This window comes from Pongo abelii, chromosome 4, assembly GCF_028885655.2.
Source record: "Pongo abelii isolate AG06213 chromosome 4, NHGRI_mPonAbe1-v2.0_pri, whole genome shotgun sequence".
NCBI lineage: Eukaryota > Metazoa > Chordata > Mammalia > Primates > Hominidae > Pongo > Pongo abelii.
The window spans coordinates 158,867,026-158,888,878 of NC_071989.2; the positions used below are offsets into that span (position 1 = coordinate 158,867,026).

Here is a 21,853-nt window from a genome sequence, read left to right on the forward strand (position 1 = left end):
CACTGCCCTTGGCACATGGTAGATGTAGCAGTGATCATTCAATGTCAGCCACCACTGTGAACAGCTAATTCCCTTCTCTCTCCTGGCTCCAGTCAGAATCACCTGGGCTGGGAATGAGTCCATTTTTAGACCATGAGTGCCACCGGGTCACACAGGTGTTGCTGCACCTCTCTCTCTGGGGACTTTCCTGGGGCTGGGGCAGAGGCAGCACTCAATACATACATGTTGAGTGAATGAATGAGTGAATGGGACCAAACCACAGTCTGGAGTGCTATCTTCGTCCTGCCCCTTGGACTTGCCCAAGGTGCCTGGTAGCCACTGTCCCTAGGACACCCAGAACCTGGCTTCCTGATCACCTGTGCCCTCCTTCCCAGAAGCTGGAGATTGAGTATGGGAAGAAGCCTAGCCCAGCCAGTCACCTCTTTTGTTTGTTTGTGTTTTTGTTCATTTGTTTGTTTGTTTTTGAGATGGGGTCTCTCTGCATTGCCCAGGCAGGAGTGCAGTAGTGTGATCACAGCTCACTGCAACCTCCCCCTCGTGGGTTCAAGCGATTCTCCTGCCTCAGCCTCCTGAGTAGCTGGGATTACAGGCATGCACCACCACGCCCAGCTAATTTTTGTATTTGTAGTGGAGATGAGGTTTCACCGTGTTGGCCAGGCTGGTCACGAGCTCCTGATCTCAGGTGATCTGCCCGCCTTGGCCTCAAAGTGCTGGGATTATAGGCGTGAGCCACTGCGCCCGGTCCAGAGCTACCTCTTTCTTGCCACTCCCACATAGAATCAGGGGTGACAACCAGAGCAAACCCACGTGCTCCTGATGTGAGACCTGAGTCACTCTCCTTGCCTTCTCTGCATGGACTTTAAGACCCTTCTGGCTCACCGTTCCAGGAGCCTGTGCTCGATGCCTGTTTCCTGAGGTCTGCTTCTCCCTGCCATCTCAGAGAGTCTAGCACAGTGGCTGAGGGCATGGTTTCTGGAGCCAGAGTCCCTGGCTTTGGATTCTGGCTCTGCCACTTACTTAAGAGCTGATCCCTTGGGCAAGGGAACTTCCAGTGCCTCAGTTTCCCTATATGTATAATGAAGATACTAATAGTACTTACCTTGTAGAGCTGTTCTAAGGATTGAGTTAAGAATATGTCAATAGAAATAGCTAACATGTACATGGTCCTCACAGAGAGCCAGTTGCTGCTCCGAGTCCTTTAGATCAAAGCACTTATGTAAAGGATGCTGCATTACGTAAAGAAGTTAGCACAGTGCCTGGCTCTTGGGAAATGAGAGTGTGGTTATTATCATTTGGGAATCTCTGAATTGGAACTTCCTCCTGAGGACATCCTGGAGTCTCTAGTCAGGGCAGGGATATTTCCCAGCAGCCTGGTATGAGGGAGTGTGGCTTTGGTTGGAACCCGGGGCTTGTGGCCTGCCCGGAAGCTGGCTGCACTGTTGGACGGCTCTGGCTATTTTCACTTCCTTCTCCTTTCAAGTTGAAATCTGTCCTTCCAAAACCCCCTAGATACAGTTCTTGTCTTCTTTCTGCCTTCTGGGGCCCTGAAGTGACACCTGCTTCCCCAGCCTCTATGCCTAGTCTTCTCTTCTCAGAGCCGAAGGCCTCCAGGTTGTGGTTCTGACTCAAGCTGGCCATTTAATCCTTGAGAGTCCTGGAGCTGTCTAGATACCTCTCTGAGTATGCACACACAATATCAAGTGTGGCCTGAATAATGCAGAATATCAGGTCTGGGGTAGCACTCTCTATCCCCTCCCCAATTCTGGATATTATACTTCTATTAATGTAGCCTGAGACAGTGCCTGACTTGGCTGTGTCTCCAGCTACTCGGGACACCAAGTTACCAACGATAAAGCCTAGTGGGCAGGAATCTCCCTAGCTTTGTCTGTGGGACAGAAGATCTGGGGGCCTGGTGCTTCTTACATCTGGAAAGTCCACTCTGATTCTGGGCCTCTACCATGCCCTCAGCAGCCCCACTGCTGTGTTCATTCAGCAGCTGCTTAGTAGCAACCACTGGCCTTTCTCATCTGCCAGCTGTTCACCCAGACAATCCGGGAATTCTCCCCTACAGATGGGAAAGCCCAGACCCCAGAGAGGTTAAGACACTCTCTCAAGATCATACAGCATGCTAAGACTGAGACAGGATCAGCATTCCTGACTGATATTTCCCAGAATGTCTCTGCCCGAGGCAGAGGTAGCTCTTTAGTTGGAGAGGAAATTAATTTTTCATGGAGCGAGTCAGGAGGGATGGGGGAGTGGGAAGGAAGCAGAGCCCCAGGCAGCTCGGAGGGCAAGAGGGCTGTGCAGTGAGCCAGAGGGGCTTTGAAATATTAATGTCTCTTTCTCTCCTCAGGGGACTATGTTCCCTGGAGGATGACATTTCTAATTAACTTTAATGTCAGGTCAGAGTCCACCCCACCAGCTGTTATTCTCACTTAGCAAGAAGACTTAACAAATTAACACCAGAAAACGGTTCCCTGGAAATTTTCTCTGAGGCTGGGAGAGGCTGGGGGAGGCACAAGGACTCCTCTTTCTTGCCAAACACGGGGAGAAGCTCCTGGCTGACCGTTTCTTCCATCAGACTTGGCTTCTGGGGTTTTTTACATGTGGGGAAACTGAGGCAGGAAACAGGGTCCCAGTCCTACCATTAATAAGCCATATGTGCCCTTTCTCCTCCCTAGGCCTCAGATTTCCCTCTGGAAAGGAGGGAAATCTGGAAAGTGAGCCAAAATTCAAGACTTTGCAAACTGCCCCATCCTGATCGCTCTAAAGCAGAGGATAATGACTGCAAATGTGAGACCTCAGGGATACAGCCCAAAGCCATTACCCCAAGAGAAAAACGTCTTTGATGGCTCCTAATTTACATTAATAGTGCATACAAATTTTGTATTGTATTCCAAATATTTCTCTATTTAACATATAAATTTGTCTTAAAATAATCTTTGAGTAAAATTGGTGCTCCAAGAAAATGTCACCTGGCTTCCTATCATTCAACCACGAACTCCAGTTTGAAAAAAGAAATTGAGATTTATTAAATAGTTTCTCTGGGCCAAACACTATATGTGCACTTCATATGCATCTTCTCATTTCATCTGCACAGCAATCCTCTGAGGTTGGTACCATTTTCATTACCTCTTTACTGTGAAGGAAATTGAAGCTCAGAGAGGTTGAGCAAGTTGTCTGAGGTCATTCAGCAAATGGACTCCAGTGGAGAAGGCAGAGCCAGATTACCTCCACGGTCCCTGCCTGTTCTGAGGCCAGGATTATGTGGCTCTATCTATCCAGTCTCCTCAACATCCCAGGGCCCAACTCTTATCATTGGGCAGCTAGCCTCAAATAAGGGGAACAGCTTAGAAGCACCATTTCTTGGCCTGCCACATACCCCTGGGGTCATAATTCACAGGCGCAGGGCTGGGAATGTGGTTAGAACACTGGACTTTGGTGAAACTAGAATGCTGACTTGACCGTACCAGGGAATTCGTCAAGATAGTGTATTTTCTCATTCATTCATTTTTTTTAAGAGACAGGGTCTTGCTATGTTGCCCAGGCTGGAGCATAGTGGCTATTCACAGACACCATCATAGGTCACTGCAGCCTTAAACTCCTGGCCTCAAGCGATCCTCCTGCCTCAGCTTCCTGAGTAGCTCAAGATAATGTATTTTTATAAGTTGTCCCTGGTACCATCACAGAAGATGGATTTGCTCTAGGGCCAGGTTGTGGTGACAGAGTACCCACCACCGCCCAGGGTGGGAATGACCAGGAAGGGACACACACGGGGCGGGGCTCATCTTCCAGGCATCCTGGCAGCGTCAGGAGGCAACCTTGGTATGTGGTGTGTCAAAACCGCCTTAAAGCCTGAATCACAATTTTACAAAAATGTTTCCTACGTAATACAATGCTCTTTTTCCCATCTCTGTATTCTAAGGCAAAATATCTAAACTGGTACTGCTGAGTTCCCTCCAGGCAAAATATCTAAACTGGTACTGCTGAGTTCCCTCCAGGTCAACGGCCTTTTTTTATATTTCAGAGACCTCCCTACTACCACCACCACAGGCATCTCTGCTACACACCTGAGTGTGTGAACCACTGAGCTCCCTGTCTGGGGGAAGGAGGAGGGCTGGCTGCTAACACTTGGAGGATTTGGTGTCCCCAGGGCAGAAGTCAGCAATCCCTGCCCCTTCCTCCAAGCTCCAAGGGCACTTTCCACCACCAAGGCCTTCAGAGTGGCGGTTACCAGCCAAGCTCTAGAATCCGACTGCCTGAGTTCAAACCCTAGCCACATCCTTGTGAGCCACGGGACGACAGAGTACAGGCCAACGTACTCGGCCTCTCTGTCCTCTGTTTCCTCAGCTACAGAATGAGGTTCACAGCAGCACCTACTTCATGGGCTATAGTGACACTCCAGGAAGTCAGTCCAGATAAGGTGCTGAGACCGGGGCTAGCACACAGCAAGCATTCCATAAATGGCGGCCCTTATTACTATTTTTGTTTTATCCTTACTCACAATCCAATCAGTTACCTGATGCTTTGCTTCCCCCACCTGAGAGCTTTTGAGGACTGCTGGCCACTAGCTCCAGTGGCGCCGGCATCTTTGGTGGGTCTTATGCAGTGTTTCCCATACTCCAGCCACTGGAGCTTTCTGGATTTTTGCTCTCCCTTCCTTTACAGTTATTACTGTTTTTAAAATCAATTTACTTGTTTAAAAAAACTCAAAAACACTTATTTCAAAAGGAACATGTATACCATTACCAAACACTTATGACTTGAATGTGTTAAATTTTTCTCTAATACACTTATAATATATATCCTCTAACATAAGAAAACTGGCCAGGTGCAGTGGCTCATGCCTGTAATCCCAGCACTTTGGGAGGCCAAGGCGGGAGGATCACCTGGGGTCAGCAGTTTGAGACCGGCCTGGTGAAACCCCATGGTGAAACCCCGTCTCTACTAAAAATACAAAAAATTAGCTGGGTGTGGTGGCAGGTGTCTGTCATCCCAGCTACTTGGGAGGCTGAGGCAGGAGGATCGCTTGAACCTGGGAGGCAGAGGTTGCAGTGAGCCGAGATGGTGCCACTGCACTCCAGCCTGGGTGACAGAGCAAGACACCATCTCAAAAAAATAAAATAAAAATAAATAAAATAAGAAAACCTATCTACGCACCAGCAGTAGTTCTAGTACCCCCCATGGGAATGATGCCTCCCAATGTGCCCAGTTTATAAGGCACCAGAGCGAAGCTCTCTGTAGACAAGCAAGAAACGAGGCTGGCACGTGGGAGCTGTCAGGAAAAAGGGGTCTGCCCAGAGCTGGTTCCAGAAGTCTAAGGGGTCCCGACACTGAAGGCCCCTCCCTACCTTTGGTGTCTTCATCCTCGATGGTGGTGTTGGTGCTCTCTGAGGATTCCTGCCAAAGAGAATACAGGAGGTGGTGAGGCCTGCCTGGGAGCGGGACGAGGCATGGCCAGGCCCTGGCTGCCTGGTGACGCGGCTGGTTTCTGTGAGCCTCACGGGCTCTGCCTTCCAGATGCTGTCCTGAAAACCCTGTCAGATTCTCCAGCCTCAAGACCGGGAGGGCCCAGCTGAGCAGGTGGCCAGGGGCCAGGTGGGGGAAAGGGATGGCTGCAAGGAGAACCCTGGCCTTTCTGGAAGGGCTGAGGGGGGTCCTGGGTCCTTTCTGCTCAAGGGGGTGAAGAAGGGGTGTGGAGGAGCAGAGAGATACCATGGCGGCCGCAGAGTGGGGAGGAACATACACGGGCAGGGGAGGAAGAGAGAGAGAGAGAGGGAGGCCCGGTGTGAGACAGAGTGGGTTCTTCAGAGGGGAGAAAAACCACATGACTGAGTGAGACAGCGATGGAACCAGAAGAGGGAGGTGGGCCACCATGCCACCACTGGACCCTAGACAGAGGCAGGGCTTGTGGCTCCCCTGCCACAGGCGGGCCTGGTAGCCTTACACCAGCTCAAGAGGGGCCTCCGTGGCACCTACTACTTTGGCCAAACCAAGCCCCACCCTTGCCGCGATTGGCACAAACCAAGCCTGAGATGAATTCTAGAGCAGAGGGGCAGGGAGAAGCGAGAAGCCAAGGTCTGGACATAGGACTGGGTTCAGATCCACCTTCATACCCGAGGAGGATCTCAGGTCTGCTGTCAGCCTGCTGGTCTGGGCCGTGGAGTTGGAGGTGTCAACAAAAACACGCAAACAACACACACACACAACACACATATTGTCACACAAGGCACACGTACCAAGCATGCCCTGAGCACCCTCTCCCCGCCCCAGGTTCCCAGTGCAGCCTGCAGGAGGGAGGCAGGAGCAAGAGTTCGAGGCCCAGCATTTACCGGCGTTAGGAGACGGCAGACACTCACCATTAACTGAACGCTGGAACTGGACTTTCTTTTCTGGAAAAACAAGGAGAAGAGATGGGACAGGAAAAGACACAGCGTGAAAACGGCAGGGAGCAGAGGAACGACAGGGGAGGTTTGGGAGGAGGATGGGCCTCGGGGTCATCCTCTGTAGTCCTTTGTCGGCTTGGCATTGGGACAAGGAGTCAAGGAGTCAAGGCCACCAGCAACAGTTGACCTGGTGGGGCCAGTCCTCGGCCTGAAGCTCTGGGTCCTCATGCACACTGCCTGGGTCTAGCGATCTAACAGCCAAGCTCATGGCCAAGCCTCCCTGGGACCAGGGCTACCCACCCTGCCTAACTCTGATGGCAAAAGCCAATCCTGGCTCTGGATGCCAGTCACTGGAGGCCTCCAGAATCCAATGCTCTTGAAGGACAAAGGGTGCTCAGGCCTGGAGGTGAGGCCCAATGTCTTCTCCTAGGCTCCCCATGCATCTCGGCTAGGAGGACTTCATTCCCAATTGACTGTCACAGTCACTTGGGAAACTTGTTACAATAAACAGAATCAGGTCCCCTCTGAGAAGTTTGATAACTAGGTCTGGGGTGCGGCCTGAGCATCTCCATTTTAAACAATATCTGCAGGTGATGCCAAAGCAGGGCCAAGCATGGGAGCCAGTCCTCTAAGTAGCCTTTGCAATCCAGCTTGCATTCACAACTTCCTGGCGGCTGGCCTATTCCACCCCTTTATGCTGATGGAGAAACTGAGGCTCAGCCAGAAGTGGAGCTGAGTCTAGAACTTGAGTCTTTTGGTCCTGCCATTCAGCCTACACTAGCATTTTGGGGATTTGTAGCATCCCCTGTATTGGCTACGGTACCAAGACAAGGAGAGGGGAACAAATGTAAATTACCTTCTCCTTCCCTTAGCTCTCCAAGGCAGGAGTCTTAAAGACTCCCATTCACAGAAGGTGGTAGGTGAAGACTGACCCTTGCATTGCACAGATGAGAAACTGAGGCCCAGAGAGGTGCAGTGGCCTGCCCAAGGCCTCGCGGCAAGCCACTAGCAGAGCTGAGGCTAGAACCCAGGCCCTGCATTCAGGCTCTTTCCTCTGTCCAGGTCTCCAGGCACCCACAGTCAGACCCTCTCCAAAGGCTCATCCTATTCTAGATGCCCTTACACCAGAGAGGCCAGGAGGCCCCTCTCCCTGCTGCAAAGAAGGGACTTGAGGAGCCCACAGGGCAGGCCTTTGCCATGGGAGGCACTGGATATGCCTTGAGGGTCTCAGGTCTAATTCTGGGTTTCTGACTCCAAGATCCAGTGAGCTCCCCAAAATCCTGGGCCAGGCCACCAGGTTATTCTCATCTTCCGATAGGACTTCTTCCCTCCTCCATCCAAGGGAGTGAAGGAGGCTGAGCTACAAAGAGATGGTTGGGTCAGGAGTGGCCTTTGAACTCAAGGCCCTGTGCCTTCCATCCGGGGCCTCCACAAAGGGAACAGGGTGGCTCACTGGGCACTTCCAATGCCCGTGTGCTCACAGGGGCATAAACGCTCACAGACCCTGCATTTTCCCCAGCTGGGCTGGATGGTGTGGCTTCCACAGTCAGCAGCCTGCAGTCAGCCCCTCATCTCCCCGACTCCCTTCCCCTCTCCTCCCTCGTCTCCTTCCTCTCCTCCTTCCTCTTTTCTTCCTCTCTTCCCCTCTCTCCTTCCCTCTCTCCTCCTTCCTCTTTTCTTCCTCTCTTTTCTTCCCCTCCCCTCCTCTCTCTTTTACTCCATTCCCTGGCCCTCCCCTCTCCTCCTTCTTCTCTTCCTTCCTCTCCTCTCCTCCTTCCTCTTTTCTTCCACTCTTCTTCCCCCTCCTCTTCCCTCTCCTCTCCTCTGCCTCCTTCCTCTCTTCCTTCTTCTCCTCTTCCTCTCCTCTCTTCTCCTCTCCTCCCCCTCCTCCTTCCTCTTTTCTTCCTCTCTTCTCCTCTCCCTTCCTCTTCTCTCTCCTCAACTCCTCCTCCTTCCTCTCTTCCTTCTTTTCCTCTTTTCTCTCCTCTCCTCCCCTCCCCTCCCCTCTTTTCTTCCTCTCTTCTCTTCTCCTTTCCTCTTCCCTCTCCTCTCCTCCTCTCTCTCTTCCTTCTTCCCCTCTTTCCTCCCCTCCCCTCCCCTCTCTTTTCTTCCTCTCTTCTCTTCCTCTTCCCTCTCCTCTCCTCCTCCTCTCTCTCTTCCTTCTTCCCCTCTTTCCTCCCCTCCTCCTCTCTCTCTTCCTTCTTCCCCTCTTTCCTCCCCTCCCCTCCCCTCTCTTTTCTTCCTCTCTTCTCTTCCTCTTCCCTCTCCTCTCCTCCTCCTCTCTCTCTTCCTTCTTCCCCTCTTTCCTCCACTCCCCTCCCCTCTCCCCTGGTTGTCCTCCCTCCCTGGCTGGAGCCAGGCCAGGCACAGAATGGGGAAGGGGCCAGGCCCCACACAGCTCAGCTGTCAGCAGAAACCTGAGGAGCCGCACAGGGGCCAGGAGGTTCCAGGCGGGACACGAGGAGGAAACACAGAGCAGAGACTGCATCAGATTCGGACGCACAGTGACAGGATGGGACATGGGGAGAGAGGTCACGATGCACAATGGGACACCAACAGGGGCAGTGAGTGGGGCTGAGGGGAGTGAGCAGTCGGCCCTCCTCCTAGAAGTCCAGGCCTGGGGTGGCCGGGAGGCAGATGTTGCTTCTTGGTGATAGAAAGACTTAACTTCCCTGAATCACAAACGATGATGCTAATAATCTCGTATTGATCAGCACTTTAGTTTGATTTAAAGGGACTTTCACTGAAAGTAGAAATCTCCCTCTTTCACCAAAAGTAGAAACCGCATCTCTTAGAACCACATGTGGAAGCATGGTTCTAAGGTTAGCAAGGATGATAGAAACAGTATGGTCAAAATTAGCCTTGAAAAGCCCTTCAAGGCCCATAAAGTACAATATAGCGTCACATCTCTGCCATTCCTGCAGTGCTGGAGCCAATCACTGCCTCTTCAGTTAAGCCCCAGATGAAATGGGGTTTGTCTCCAGCTGCCCAGCGGTAGGAGGAACGTGTGCCTCCCCACTGGGCTGAAGGTGAGACAGTTAAAGGAGCCTGTGATGTGGCTCCACCAGGCCCTTCTGGTGTGACCCTCTCACCAGCCCCCTGCAAAGAACTGCTGTGCTCCCCTGGAACAGGCAACAGAATCGCTGGCCTGGGTCACCCAGGGGGAGAACAGTAGGGCCCAGACTCGAACCCATGGCTTCTTGACTTGCAATCCAGTTTCAGTCTTACTGAAAATGCACCTGGACCCCCAGCTCCGCCGTTCTCCCCACACTCCTTCCGGGAGCAAGACATGGCAGGCCAGGCTCCCCAAATCCTGGGCCAGGCCCCCAGGTTATTGTCATCTTCTAACAGAACTTCTTCTCTCCTCCATCCAAGGGAGTGAAGGAGGCTGAGCTACAAAGAGATGGTTGGGCCAGGAGTGGCCTTTGAGCTCCTCTTCTTCCTCACCCAGGCCACCCTGAGAAGTCTGTCCTGCGTCACAGGAAGCAGTGACGCTTTGTTCAGCTGTGCCCACTGGAAAGCCTGCAGTGGCCAGCAGAGCCCCACCATGCTGTGAGCTGTCCTTGCCATCTGGCAGCTTCTGCCTCCTGGCCTTGCCCTAAAAGAGCTAATTAGCATTTCTTCCCAAGAACCAGCCTGAAGGAGGCCTCTCCTGACCCTTTGCCCAGACTCTACCAGGGCCACATCCAAGAGCCAAGCAGACCAGGGCAGCTTCTCTCTCTACCTCCTTCTCCTCTAGTTACCTGGGCCACAACCCACCGGTGTCTCTGGTCTCTATCCCCACATTCCCCAAATCGGAGCCAGGGAGTCTGCTTTCCCCAGGGCGCCCAGCACCACTAGCTCAGCGTCTCCACACAGGGGTCAGAGAGGTCCCCAGCTACTCCAAAGCTGGCAGCTCCCACATTGCACATCCCTCTGTTACCCCTATACACATAGAGGGATGGGGGGTTGGCTCAGGGTTAACCCAAAACAGCAGGCAAGCCAAAATTCAATGCCAGATTCCATTACAGGATTTGGAATGAGTGCCTGTTAACTTTATAAATTAAGTTGGCTTTAGATCTGTGGTTTTCAAATATTCTTGAGAAAACTTTGTTTTCCAGAGAAATCTTACCCAAAAGTCTAATATATAAAATAGAGGAAAGATAATAGTGCCTAGCATCTCATGAGTGTGTATTGCATACCAGCACCATGCTAAGCTCTCAATGCACATTATATTAGTTAATCCTCACCAATAGCCTTAGGAGGTGGAGATCTCTTTTAACCTGATTGCATGAATGAAGACGCACAGGCTCAGGGAATATAAATACCCAGCCAAGGTCTAGCTGCAGGCAAGCCCAAGGGCTCTCTTCACCATGGTCATGTTCTGGTTGAAGTGGGTATGAGAAGCCCAGAACCATTTAACCTGGCATCCCCCTTCCACATCCCACAGCACCCCATCCGCTGCCAGAGGTGCCTCCCCAGTCAGTACCTTTGGGATCTAAAGAGTTCAATTTAAAAACCACTGTCTTGGACTAATAACCAAATAATTATGTATTTCTCTAGCACCCAAGATGAGAAGGGAGAATGATTAGATAGGATTTTATTGCCTTTTTTGTTTGTTTCTAAAGCTGCAATCTTGGAAATGATCATCAAATCCACACCCCACTCATTGTACTTAGGGGAAAATTCAAGCTGGGAGGAGAAGGCTAAGGGCAGAGGGGAGACCCAATCCTGGCCTTGGACATCCAGCCCAGACTCCCTCCCATGCAACCTTGACAGACCAAAACCAGCGGCCAGAGACCATAAATGCCTTCTTAGACAAAACCATCAAGCCACCAGCACACCTGGCTGTATTCATACAGCATCCCCCACCTTCCAATGTCCTGGGCACACCCCAGCCCTGGGGCCCTAGCCAGGCAGCGCTCTGAGCCCAGAAAAAGGCAGGGTCTCAAGAGAGGATAAGATCGAGTGGCAGAGGAGGGAACTGCAGAGAGCAGGGGACCAGGCCCCAGAGAGCAGAGGGAGAAGAGAGAAGAGATGGGAAGGAGGACCGCAGGATGTGGAGGGACCGCAGGGTAACTCGGACTCTAGGGGTGGGACAGGGCAGGCCCTTGGAGCCGGGAGGGGATTTTGGAACTGAACCAGCACCAGCAAGCCTTGGCGGGAGGGGGCACCTTGGAACCCAAAGCCTAGAGGAATGGCTGTCCATCCTCCACGAGCTTTCTGGGTGGAACGTACAGCGGGGCAGGGGCCCGATCCAGCCCACACATAGGCAGGATGGAGGTCACCCCTCATAACCATTTCTGTCCTCTCCTTGCACCCTCTCTTGCACACCAGCTCCCCAGCCCCGGAGAACCACAGAAATCTCCTTCTGACCTGCCCCTTTCCTTGCGCCTGCCCCAGCCCCAGCACACCTGTCACTTCCACCCTCCTCCAGTCCCCCCTCTCCCATCTGCCCCCAACAGTCACGGCGCGACGGTGGGCACCAAAGCCTAGGTCATGGGTCTGGAGACAGCCTGGCCACAAATGTGGCCCACGTCTGCCCAGGACACCATCAGCAAGGCCCGGGTCTTGTTCCAGGCCTGAAAGCCGGTCTCTGTTGGCAGAAACGCTGCCAGAGCCAAGCCCTGCCAGGCTCCTGGAGGGGCTTACCTTCACACCATCGCTCTTCTTGTTTCCCCCACTCTTCCCTCCTGTGGAGGAGAAAAAGTAGAGGGTTAACAACACCAGGCAGGGCACCAGGGCCCACAGGGCGAGGAAGAGCAGCATCCACACGCAGCCGGAGGGCAGACCGCAGGGAGCAGAGCCGGCCCAGCGATCCTGGGGGAGGCCTCCTCCTCCTTCTCCTCCTCCCTCCTTGGAGGCCCAGGGACTGCCAGTCGCCCGGGGCGGCGGTGGGGGGGCCTGGGTTCCCCGCCTTCTCAGCAATCTCAAGCGTAACCCTCTGGCTTCATGGGTTGAGGGAGGTGTCCAACATGTCCCAGGACCGTGGGCTGCTGTTTCAGCCCGGGGATTCCCTCTGAATCCCCGTCACCACCGTGCTGGCGGTGGCCAACCCGAGGCCTGGCTGCCTGGCCCCAGGCTGGACACGCCCTCCCCACCCTGGCCGTCTCTAATTTTAGCCCCATGCTGCTGCGGAGGTCATGTGTCAGCCCTGCCTACTGCCTACTCGCTCCGGACAGCTGCAGGCTGCATCTTGCCGGTGACAAGAAGCAGATGCCCCCACTGAGGCCCACCCTGCCAAAGCACCCATCCCCTGCCTCTCTCCTCAGGCCATACAGGCCTCCCCAACCTCAGACTCCAGAGCCCCACGTTGGCACTGGCTATGACCCATGTGGCAGGAACAAGCAGAGCAACAGCTCTTTGGGGGCCTCCCCTGCTGTCATTTCCCCTTACCTCCCTCCTCACCTCCTGGCCAGAGCCCTGGAAGTGGGCATCAGCCAGGAAATGGCCTGAATGTCCAGCCCTGCCCACAGGCATCCGGCTGCTTCAGACTTAAGCAAATACCTTAAACGAAACAAGGTATCTGTGAAGTACTCAGCAAAGCACTTGACCCATATGCCGCACATGCTCAGGAAATGGTAGCCATGATAAGACTTCTCCTGGTGGCCTTGAGAGAGGGAGTTGGGAGGAGGGTCATATGAGCCACTGATGCCCCAGGGGCTCTGAGGCATGGGGCTCATGGCAGGTCACCTTCCCAGTCACCCCCACGTTTCCACCTATGACCCCTTCGAGGCTCTCATTCCAAGTTCCCTACTTGCGAACCAAGGCAGGGGCCACCTCTGGATCCCGAAGCTGACAGGAATGGCTGTCCATTCACCACAGGCTTTGGAGGGTTGGACTAGGATGTGCAGTGGGGCAGGGGGAGTGCTTTCTCCTCGAGCCTCAAGGTGGATGCCCCTCTCAGCTCCAGCCTACTGTCACAGGATCGTGGGTCCAGTGAGGCCACAGCGTCTAATTTTCAAGAGACGACAGCAATCTGGGGTTTTCTATGAAATTTCCTAATTTTTAAGTGTTAGAAACTCATTCGAAAAAATGTTTAAAACACCCCTACCTCCACAAAGCATATCAAGAGATTCAATCCAGCTCACAGGCAGCCATTTTGTGAGCTCAGGACTAGAGTTCTCTAGGGTGCTTCAGTTGTTAAAAAAAGACTCTGACTGTCTGGGTAGCTCATCTTTCAGTTTATGGAATGGCAGGATCCTTGTCCAGGGAGAGGGTGGGAAGGCAGTTTAACGAGGTGGGAACAGCCCAGTCAGAAATTCTAGTATCTGCTCACCTCTGGGTCTCACTCCTCCCAACTGGTTACATGGGCAGGTGGACCCACGCAATGCAGCCGGCTGCCCCCTTCTCAGAGCTGCCGTCTTGCTGTGGTGCTGGCCACAGATCTGCAGCAGCTTTCTCGGCTGGCCCCAGCCCCAGTCAGAGGGCCCCTCGGGTGAGCTTTGCTCTATCTGCTATCTATATCTCCTCTGCTGCCTGCCAGTGGCCCGCGCTCCCCAGAAGGAAGCCTCTGGCGGGCACTGGCCCCAGTCCTCTCTGATGTGCCAAGAGGAGCTTCTTGCTAACCCTGAGAATAATCCCTTCCCCTTCTCTCTGCAAAGCCACATTCCTCAGGTGATTGGGCACTCCCTGCCTTAACCAGCCCAGTTTGGCCAAGGGCCTGGGATGCTCCTGCCCTGGACTCCCTGGTGACCCAGCCCAGTTAAGGGCACTTGCTCTGGGGTTGGTCAAACCTGTGCTGAATGCAGGCTCTGCCTCTCTAGCCATGCGACCTGGGACAAGTCAGAGCTCACCTTCCTGAGCTTCTGCTTCCTCATCCCAGAAATAGGGATGGCAGCACCCCCATCATCCCCTCTGCTGCAGTGTCATAAAGGCCACCTGAGTGGAAGCACGGGACTGCTTAGCACAGGGCTCCAATCATGGTGGGCAATATTGTTACTCCCTGGACCTGGCTCCACCCCACCTAGAACTCAATCCCCTGCAATCAGAAGCCTTCCCCTCCAGGCGGCCCAGCCTGAGAACCCCAGCACTGCTGTAGGAGTGGGGAGCCAGACTAAATCTGTAACCAGTCCTGGTGGGCCCTGGGCTTGCTAACTTTTGACCTCTCTTCACTTCTGGGTACAGGCCGTGGCAGGTGAGCTAAGTCACAGAGTCCTCTACAACTCCCTCTCCCCAGGCCCAGTGGCCTGGGGGCACCCAAATATCTGACAGGGCGGTGCCCCCAACGAACTGGTGCAGGGCTTACTGGGGACCCTGAGGTCCTGCCACCTACCGGAGAAGTTCCTGGTGGCCAGCATCGTGGTGAGAATGGCTCCCTGCAAGAGATAAGAGGGCAGTGGGAGAGGAGGCCGGAGTGAGGGGACACAGGAGGGACGGAGAGACGGGAGGGCCACGGGGAAGGAGAGGCAGGTGCTACATTCAGAGAGGAAGCCAAAGCCTCTGCCCTGCCCCTCCATTTGTCCCAACCCCAACCCCAGCCCAGAGCCCATCCCTCGCCTCCTGGAGAAGTCAGGGTGAGCTAGGCTTTAGCCAGTACAGCTCCCGGGACAAGGCCATCCTAGGGGCAGATATTAATGGGCCCCTTGGCCTGGCCCAAGCCGATGAACTTGAGGGACACCTACCAGCAGAGGCTCCTGAAGATGATGGACTTTTCTTGCTTGGGCAACAACAGCAGACCTCGTGTCCCCCGACCTCCACCTCTTAGCCCTCTGCCCCATGCTGAGAGCATCTTGCTCCAGGACTAGTTCATCCCTCCATGGCCCCTGGGCTCAGAGAATCCCAGGAGGATTTTCTCTCTTTATTTTTATTTCCAAGTTTTTGATTTTTTATATATACATACATATATATGTGTATATATATATTTATTATACTTTAAGTTCTAGGGTACATGTACACAACGTGCAGGTTTGTTACATATATACATGTGCCATGTTGGTGTGCTGCACCCATTAACTCATCATTTACATTAGATATATCTCCTAATGCTATCCCTCCCCTCTCTGCCCACCCCACAACAGGCCCCGGTGTGTGATGTTCCCCTTCCTGTGTCCAAGTGTTCTCATTGTTCAATTCCCACCCATGAGTGAGAACATGTGGTGTTTGTTTCTTTGTCCTTGCGATAGTTTGCTGAGAATGATGGTTTCCAGCTTCATCCATGTCCCTACAAAGGACATGAACTCATCATTTTTTATGGCTGCATAGTATTCCATGGTGTATATGTGCCACATTTTCTTAATCCAGTCTATCATTGTTGGACATTTGGGTTGGTTCCAAGTCTTTGCTATTGTGAGTAGTGCCGCAATAAACATACGTGTGCGTGTGTCTTTATAGCAGCATGATTTATATTCCTTTGAATCCCAGGAGGATTCTCAATGTAGAGAAAGCCTCTTCCATCAACAAGCAGGCTGGAGGCTAATGGCCCCTTTGGTTCCAGAGCCATCTGATTCAGACCTAACTTGACACTGTCTGAATCCCACTGCTTATGATGTTAAGAATCCCTGATTCTGATATTTTGAGACTTCCTCTGTGACACAGCTTCCACTGCAGGATGGGGATGGGACTCAGTTCTCCTGGCATCGTGCTGGCCACCACCCCTTGGTCTGTGTCCCCATCCTAAGCCTCTGCTCCAGGCCTGGGAGCAGCAGATAAGGAGGTTCCACAAGAGCTGGGGCCTCCGCCTCTTCCCTCATCATCCCCAGCTTGCTGACAGCTCCTCTGTTCCACTGGCCAGGGGCCCCTCAATGCCTGGCAAAGGCCAGGCCAGGAGCTGTCACCACCCTGAGAGAATACAGAACCTGCAAGAGTGTGAAGCTCTGGGCCCACCTGGGTCCCACTGAGCTTCCTCGGGGCCATGATCACCGTCTGAGTGCCTCAGCCATTCCTCCATAGTACTCGGCAGCTGGGGCCCCTCCCTGACCAGGGTCTCATGTTCAGTCACGTCTCACCCCCAAAAGCTCTCCCCAGCCACTCTCAACCACTTGTGGTGCCCCTAAGGGGTCAGGCGCACTTCCAAACTTCTGCACAGGCTGTTTCCTCTGTCTGGAACACGTTCCCATTCTTTTTTTTTTTTTTTTTTTGGAAAAAAAACTACTAAACACTCAAGAGTATACTTCTCAAAATCACAGAAGAGCTTCCAAATACAAGTGTTAGAAGGAAAAAACAACAACAAAAAGCTAAAAGCCGATCAGAAACAGTTTGGGTGTGCAGAGGACTGCTGGAGGGGGACAAGGACTGCACATGGGAAGGAGCCACTTTTATATTCCATAATTTGATCTTGTGCTAGAATGCATTTTTTTGTTTTTTTGGGGGTTTTTTTGAGACAGAGTCTCTCTCTGTTACTCAGGCTGGAGTGCAATGGCACGATCTCGCTCACTGTAACCTCCACCTCCCAGGTTCAAGCAATTTTCCTGCCTCAGCCTCCTGAGTAGCTGGGATTACAGGTATGTGCCACCACGCCTGGCTAATTTTTGTATTTTTAGTAGAGGCGGGGTTTCACCACATTGGCCAGGCTGGTCTTGAACTCCTGACCTCAGGTGAGCTGCCCACCTCAGCCTCCCAAAGTGTTGGGATTACAGGCGTGAGTCACTGCGCCCGGCCACACTTTCCCATTCTGACGCTGACTTCGCTAATACCTGCTTATCCTCCAAGGTCTCAGCTTAAACGCCCCTGGCTCCAGACCCAGAATACCATTGTCCTGCTGCATTCTCCCACCATCTTGAGGCTTTCCCAGGCGTGGCACTCACCACTGCCCCGTAACGCCCCAGGAACTTGTCTGTCCTCTCCACTAGAGCAAGGGCTCAGTCATTCACCGCTCACTCCCCAAGCCCAGCCTGCCGTCCAGTATGCAGTAGGTGTTCAATAAATGCTTATTGAATCAATGAAGGAAAGAACTAGTGAGCAAGTCCCCTGGCCTCTGTGGAGACCCAGGCAGAGCTAGTCCCATGGCCAGGACTGTGGAGGGCGAGGACCTGTTACCTTCAGTTTCCTCCTGGCGTTGAACTTCTTCAGGCAGTCCACAGTCTCCTGTCTGTGCATGCAGGACGCCACGGTGGAGCGGTGCTGGAGGAAGTAGGGGAGAGGGCTGTGAGTGGAAGGCACGCTGGAAGACAGGCCCACCCAAGGGTACCCTTCAGCAGGGCCTCTTAATGGAGGTGTGGTTGACATCTTGGGGAGAACGACTCATTGCTCTAGGGGATGTTTCAGGGTGTTTAGCATCCTGGCACCAGACATTCAATGCCAGTAGCACCGTCAGTTGTATGCCAACCCAGAACACTCACTCCTCGTTTCCACATTACCCCTGAGAACCACAGCAGGGGCAGCCTCTTGGATTAAGCCCTCTCGGCCCCACGGGCCAGGGAAAGGGCCAGGACTCTGTGGGGGCCTGGATCATGAGGTCTGGAGGGGCTCCTGGGAGAGGTCCTGCTGAGGGAGGCTCACCGAGATCCAGGGGTGCTTAAGGGCTTCGGCAGCTGTGATGCGTTTGGATGGGTTAATGGTCAGCATCTTATTGATCAGATCCTTGGCTTCCGGGGTGACGGTGTCCCATTCCGGCGATGGGAACTGGAAGGGGCAGAGAGGCCAGGTTTGCCCAGCCTGCCCCAGGCCACCCCTGCGATCCCCCAGCCCCTGACTGGCAGGGGAGCAGGCAGGGGTCCTACTGCCCATCCACTCGGACGTCCACACCAGGAGGAGTTGGGGCTCCTCACTGCAGGGGAGGGGCAGGGCCCCCTGGCCCTATACAAATCAGAACACGGCGGAGGGAAAGGAGGCCTCCCTCCAACCATCATTCTGAGACTGTGCCTTATTTGGAGAGCAGCCGGCCAGTGGCTTTAGCCCAGACTTCAGAATCAAAAGGCCTGGGTTCAAGTCCTGGCTCTGCCTCCTGGGCTGTGTAACCTGGGTAAGTCACATGACCCCTTGAGCTATCTCTAGAGATGTTGTGAGAATTAAATACAATATAAAACATACAGCACAGAGCTTAATAGCTATCTGCATAAAAGCAATATAGCTTGGTAGTTAGAAGCATGGGTGGTAGAGCCAGACTGCCTGGTTCAAATCCCACCTCTACCATTTCTTAGCTGTGTGATCTGGGCAGTTACTTGACCTCTCTGGATCTCAGCTTCTCTATATGTAAAATGGGAATAATAACAGCACCTATGTCATAGATTGGTGTGAGGATTAAATGTAATAATATGTGTAAAACATTCAGAAGAGTGCTATAGAATTGTTAGCTATTATTATTATTTGTATGTATGAGAGAAAAAGAGAGAAACCCTGGCTTGGGAGGCGCCTCTGCCCTACTCCTCACTCCATTTTGGTACTGCTTCTTGCCTTCCGGGGCCCCACAGGATAAATCTCCATTCATTAGGCACAGCATGGTAACCACCTGGTCCTGGTCAGTCTTCTTGCTCCCCTGGGGTTCACCCCTGTGCCAGAACCAGAGAGTGGCTTGGCGCTGGCTTTCATTGGAAGGGCACCAGAGGATGATGGGGGCTGAAGAGAGGAGCGACACTCACATCATAGGCGCCGGCTTTGATCTGCTGGTACAGGCGGTGCTGGTCCTCATCCCAGAACGGGGGGTACCCAACCAGCAGGATGTACAGGATGACCCCTGGAGAGAGGACCAGAGAACCTTCAACCCCCTGTGGGGAGGAGACATTGGGGGAGGGGAGTGATGGGAAAGGAGGGGGGGCCCCAGAGGCTGGGGTCCAGCCAGGGACACAAAAGGGCCTTAGGATGAGCTCACCACAAGCCCACAGGTCCACAGGCTTTCCGTACGGGTCCTTCCGCAGCACTTCTGGGGAGAGGTATCCAGGAGTCCCTGCAAACCCTGCTCCCAGACACACAGACAGGCAGACACATACACAGAGGTTGTCTCGTAAGTAACCTGGAGCAAGATCCTGCTGGTAGAGGGGATGAGGATTGCTCTGGAGCTGAGGAAAACAGCCCCTGCCCCTCAGGTGCACTTGGGCTTGTATTGTGCAACCCCAGTTGGCCCAAGACATGAGCCTGATGAGCCAGCAAAGCCTCTAGATCAGATCGACAACTACCTAGCACACCTGTCACCACTTCCCACTTCAGAGCCAGTGGTAATCAGTCACAGAGCTCCTTCCTACTGGGTCCTGACTCAGGATCATAAGCTTCTCAGCACCACTCTTCCAGGAGCCACTAGCGATCCATTGCTGGTGGCTTCAAGATGAAATGCACCTGCCATGTCAGCCCCAGGCTGAGAGCTAAGCCCACTCTGCACCCCCTTGTTGGAGTTGGTCACGGGATGTCGGGAGGCCTGTCCTAACTGACTTTGCCCCTTGGGTAAGTCTCTTTATCTTCTAATCCTTGTTGCCTCATCTGTCAAATGAAGGATTAGGGATTCCTATCTTAAGTGCCTCCCGGGGTTGTTGAGAGGGTCAATTCAAATAATGGACACCTGAGGTATTCTAACAAGCAATTTTAAGAATACTTACAAGTTACTGAGTGTATATGCTAAGCATTGGGCTGAGCACTTCATATGCCTGGACACATTTACTCCTGACACCACTCCTGAGGAACACACAATTATTATTCCCATTTTACAGGTGAGGAATGAAGGCACAGAGAGGTGAAGTGACTTAGCCAAAGTCACACACCTCATAAGTAGCAGAGTCGGGATTTGAACCCAGAACTCTGGTTCTTAACCATGGCTCAGTATTGCCCACTAAAAAGTACTCCCAGGTAGCTGAAAGAGACCCAGTTATACCAAAATCACAAAGCAGGCTGGATCATCTGAGTTAAGTCCTGGTCTATCCCTTTTAAACTTTCTTGACCTTCTGCAAGTTTTCTGCCAGTTTTCTCCTCATCTATAAAATCGGGATAATAATCTCAAGCACCTAGACTATTAGGGCAGCTCTGTGGAAACTTCCCTAAGGCCTTCAACCACAGGGAGCCCTTTGGGGAGGAGAGATGGCGGAGGGGAGTGACAGGAAAGGAGAGAGGGGGCCCCAGGGAGCCCTGTGGAAGCCCGTAGGGTCCCATGCCTGAACCCTGGGGACACAGATAGGTGCTGCCCACTGGCTCAGAGGCTGGGTGGGACAGGGCCTCTGCTCTACCAGCCCCGGCTGGCCCAACAGCATCTCCAGCCATACCCACTCAGGCAGGGGGCTCCCAGAGGCTTATGTGTCAACGCAAATGGGTGCTGACCCCCAACACTTCTGCCAGCCCACCCCACTTACCAAACCATGCCTGCTGCTCCCCCTCCACCTCTATGGCCAGGCCAAAGTCTGCCAGCTTCACTGCGGCACCCTTGAGCTTGGAGGCCAGCAACAGATTCTCAGGCTTGTCAGGACCAGAGAAGAGGGAGGAAGGGGAGGAAAGCGCCAAGAGACAGTCAGCAGATTCAGAGCCTCACCTCTGGGGGCCTGGGCTCACAGGAAGAACAGCCCGGCCCTCCGGGGCCCCTGCTTTCATCTCCAGCCCCGCCTCAGGCTCCTGAGTCTCAGTGCCCAGAGAGGGGACTATACTATGGCAAGAACTCCATCCGCTACAACAGAAAGGCCCTTTCTCCATCAGCCACTCCTCCCTCCCCACTGCAAGGTCTGGGGCTGGGCTGAGGTGAGAGTGGGGTAGTACATTCACCACCACAATAAAGCAGCAGCAGCAGCATTGATTGTGCCTCTACTATATGTCAGCTGCCGGGTTAAGTGTTCTGCGTGCATCATCTCATGTATCAACGACCCTTTCGGGTAGGTATTATTACCTACATCTTCCACGGTGGCCTTCTTACGCCCCTTGAAACAGTCCATCTTGTTTCCACCTCAGGGCCTTTGCACTTTCTGTTTTCCTCCTCTAATTTTTTCTCCCCTAAGCTTCACAAGGCTGGCCCCTTTACTTTGTCCAGCCCTCAGTCTCATGTCATCCCATGGAGGAGGCCATCCAAGGTTACTCTATCTAGAGGGGAAGCCCTCAGGCATCCTGTGTCTTTGCTCCTGTTGTTACCTTCATAGATCTCATCACAATTTGCAGTGTTTTCTCCCATCTGTCTATGTGCTTGTTTATCATCTGTCAGCCCTGGGGAATGTGAGTTCCTTATCTGTCCTGTTCACCACTGTATCACCAGCACCTAGGTTGGGGGGGCCACATAGCAGGCACTTAATAAGTATTTGTCATGTATATAAAGATGAGAAAACTGAAGCTCAGAGAGGTTAAGTGACTTGGCCAAGATCACACAGCTGGTAAGGGATAGAGCCAGAATCGAGGCAAAGTCTGACTCTATCTTAACTGCTCTAGGCTGAAAGATGATGAGGCTTATACATGGGGCCAGCAGCTGATTTGGGAAGGTCCCACACCTGGCCTCCGGGCATTGAGGCTGCTGCTTTGCACCGGCTCAGCCTCCAGAATTCCTCCACTTCCTGCTGGTCCCTTCACCCTGAGACTCAGGATGGAGGGGCGCTAAGACTGTGGGCTCACTTAGATAGTCCCAGTTTCTGATCCCAGTGCTGCCCACCTCTATG

The 21,853-nt window shown here is 53.2% G+C and overlaps 1 protein-coding gene across 5 annotated transcripts in view; it reads right to left on the minus strand.

Moving 5' to 3' along the window:
- The window catches only part of CAMK2A (calcium/calmodulin dependent protein kinase II alpha), a 69,687-nt gene that overhangs the window by 12,243 nt on the left and 35,591 nt on the right, over positions 1-21,853 (minus strand). For 3 of the 5 annotated variants that reach the window (XM_054555044.2, XM_024246651.3, XM_054555045.2), the window contains exons 7-14: positions 20,576-20,678; positions 19,114-19,197; positions 18,884-18,978; positions 17,805-17,927; positions 17,343-17,426; positions 14,641-14,683; positions 12,018-12,058; positions 5,352-5,400 (exon numbers count right to left, since the gene is read on the minus strand). In XM_054555044.2, coding sequence (XP_054411019.2) covers positions 5,352-5,400; positions 12,018-12,058; positions 14,641-14,683; positions 17,343-17,426; positions 17,805-17,927; positions 18,884-18,978; positions 19,114-19,197; positions 20,576-20,678 — 622 coding nt within the window. 5 annotated transcript variants of the gene reach the window in all.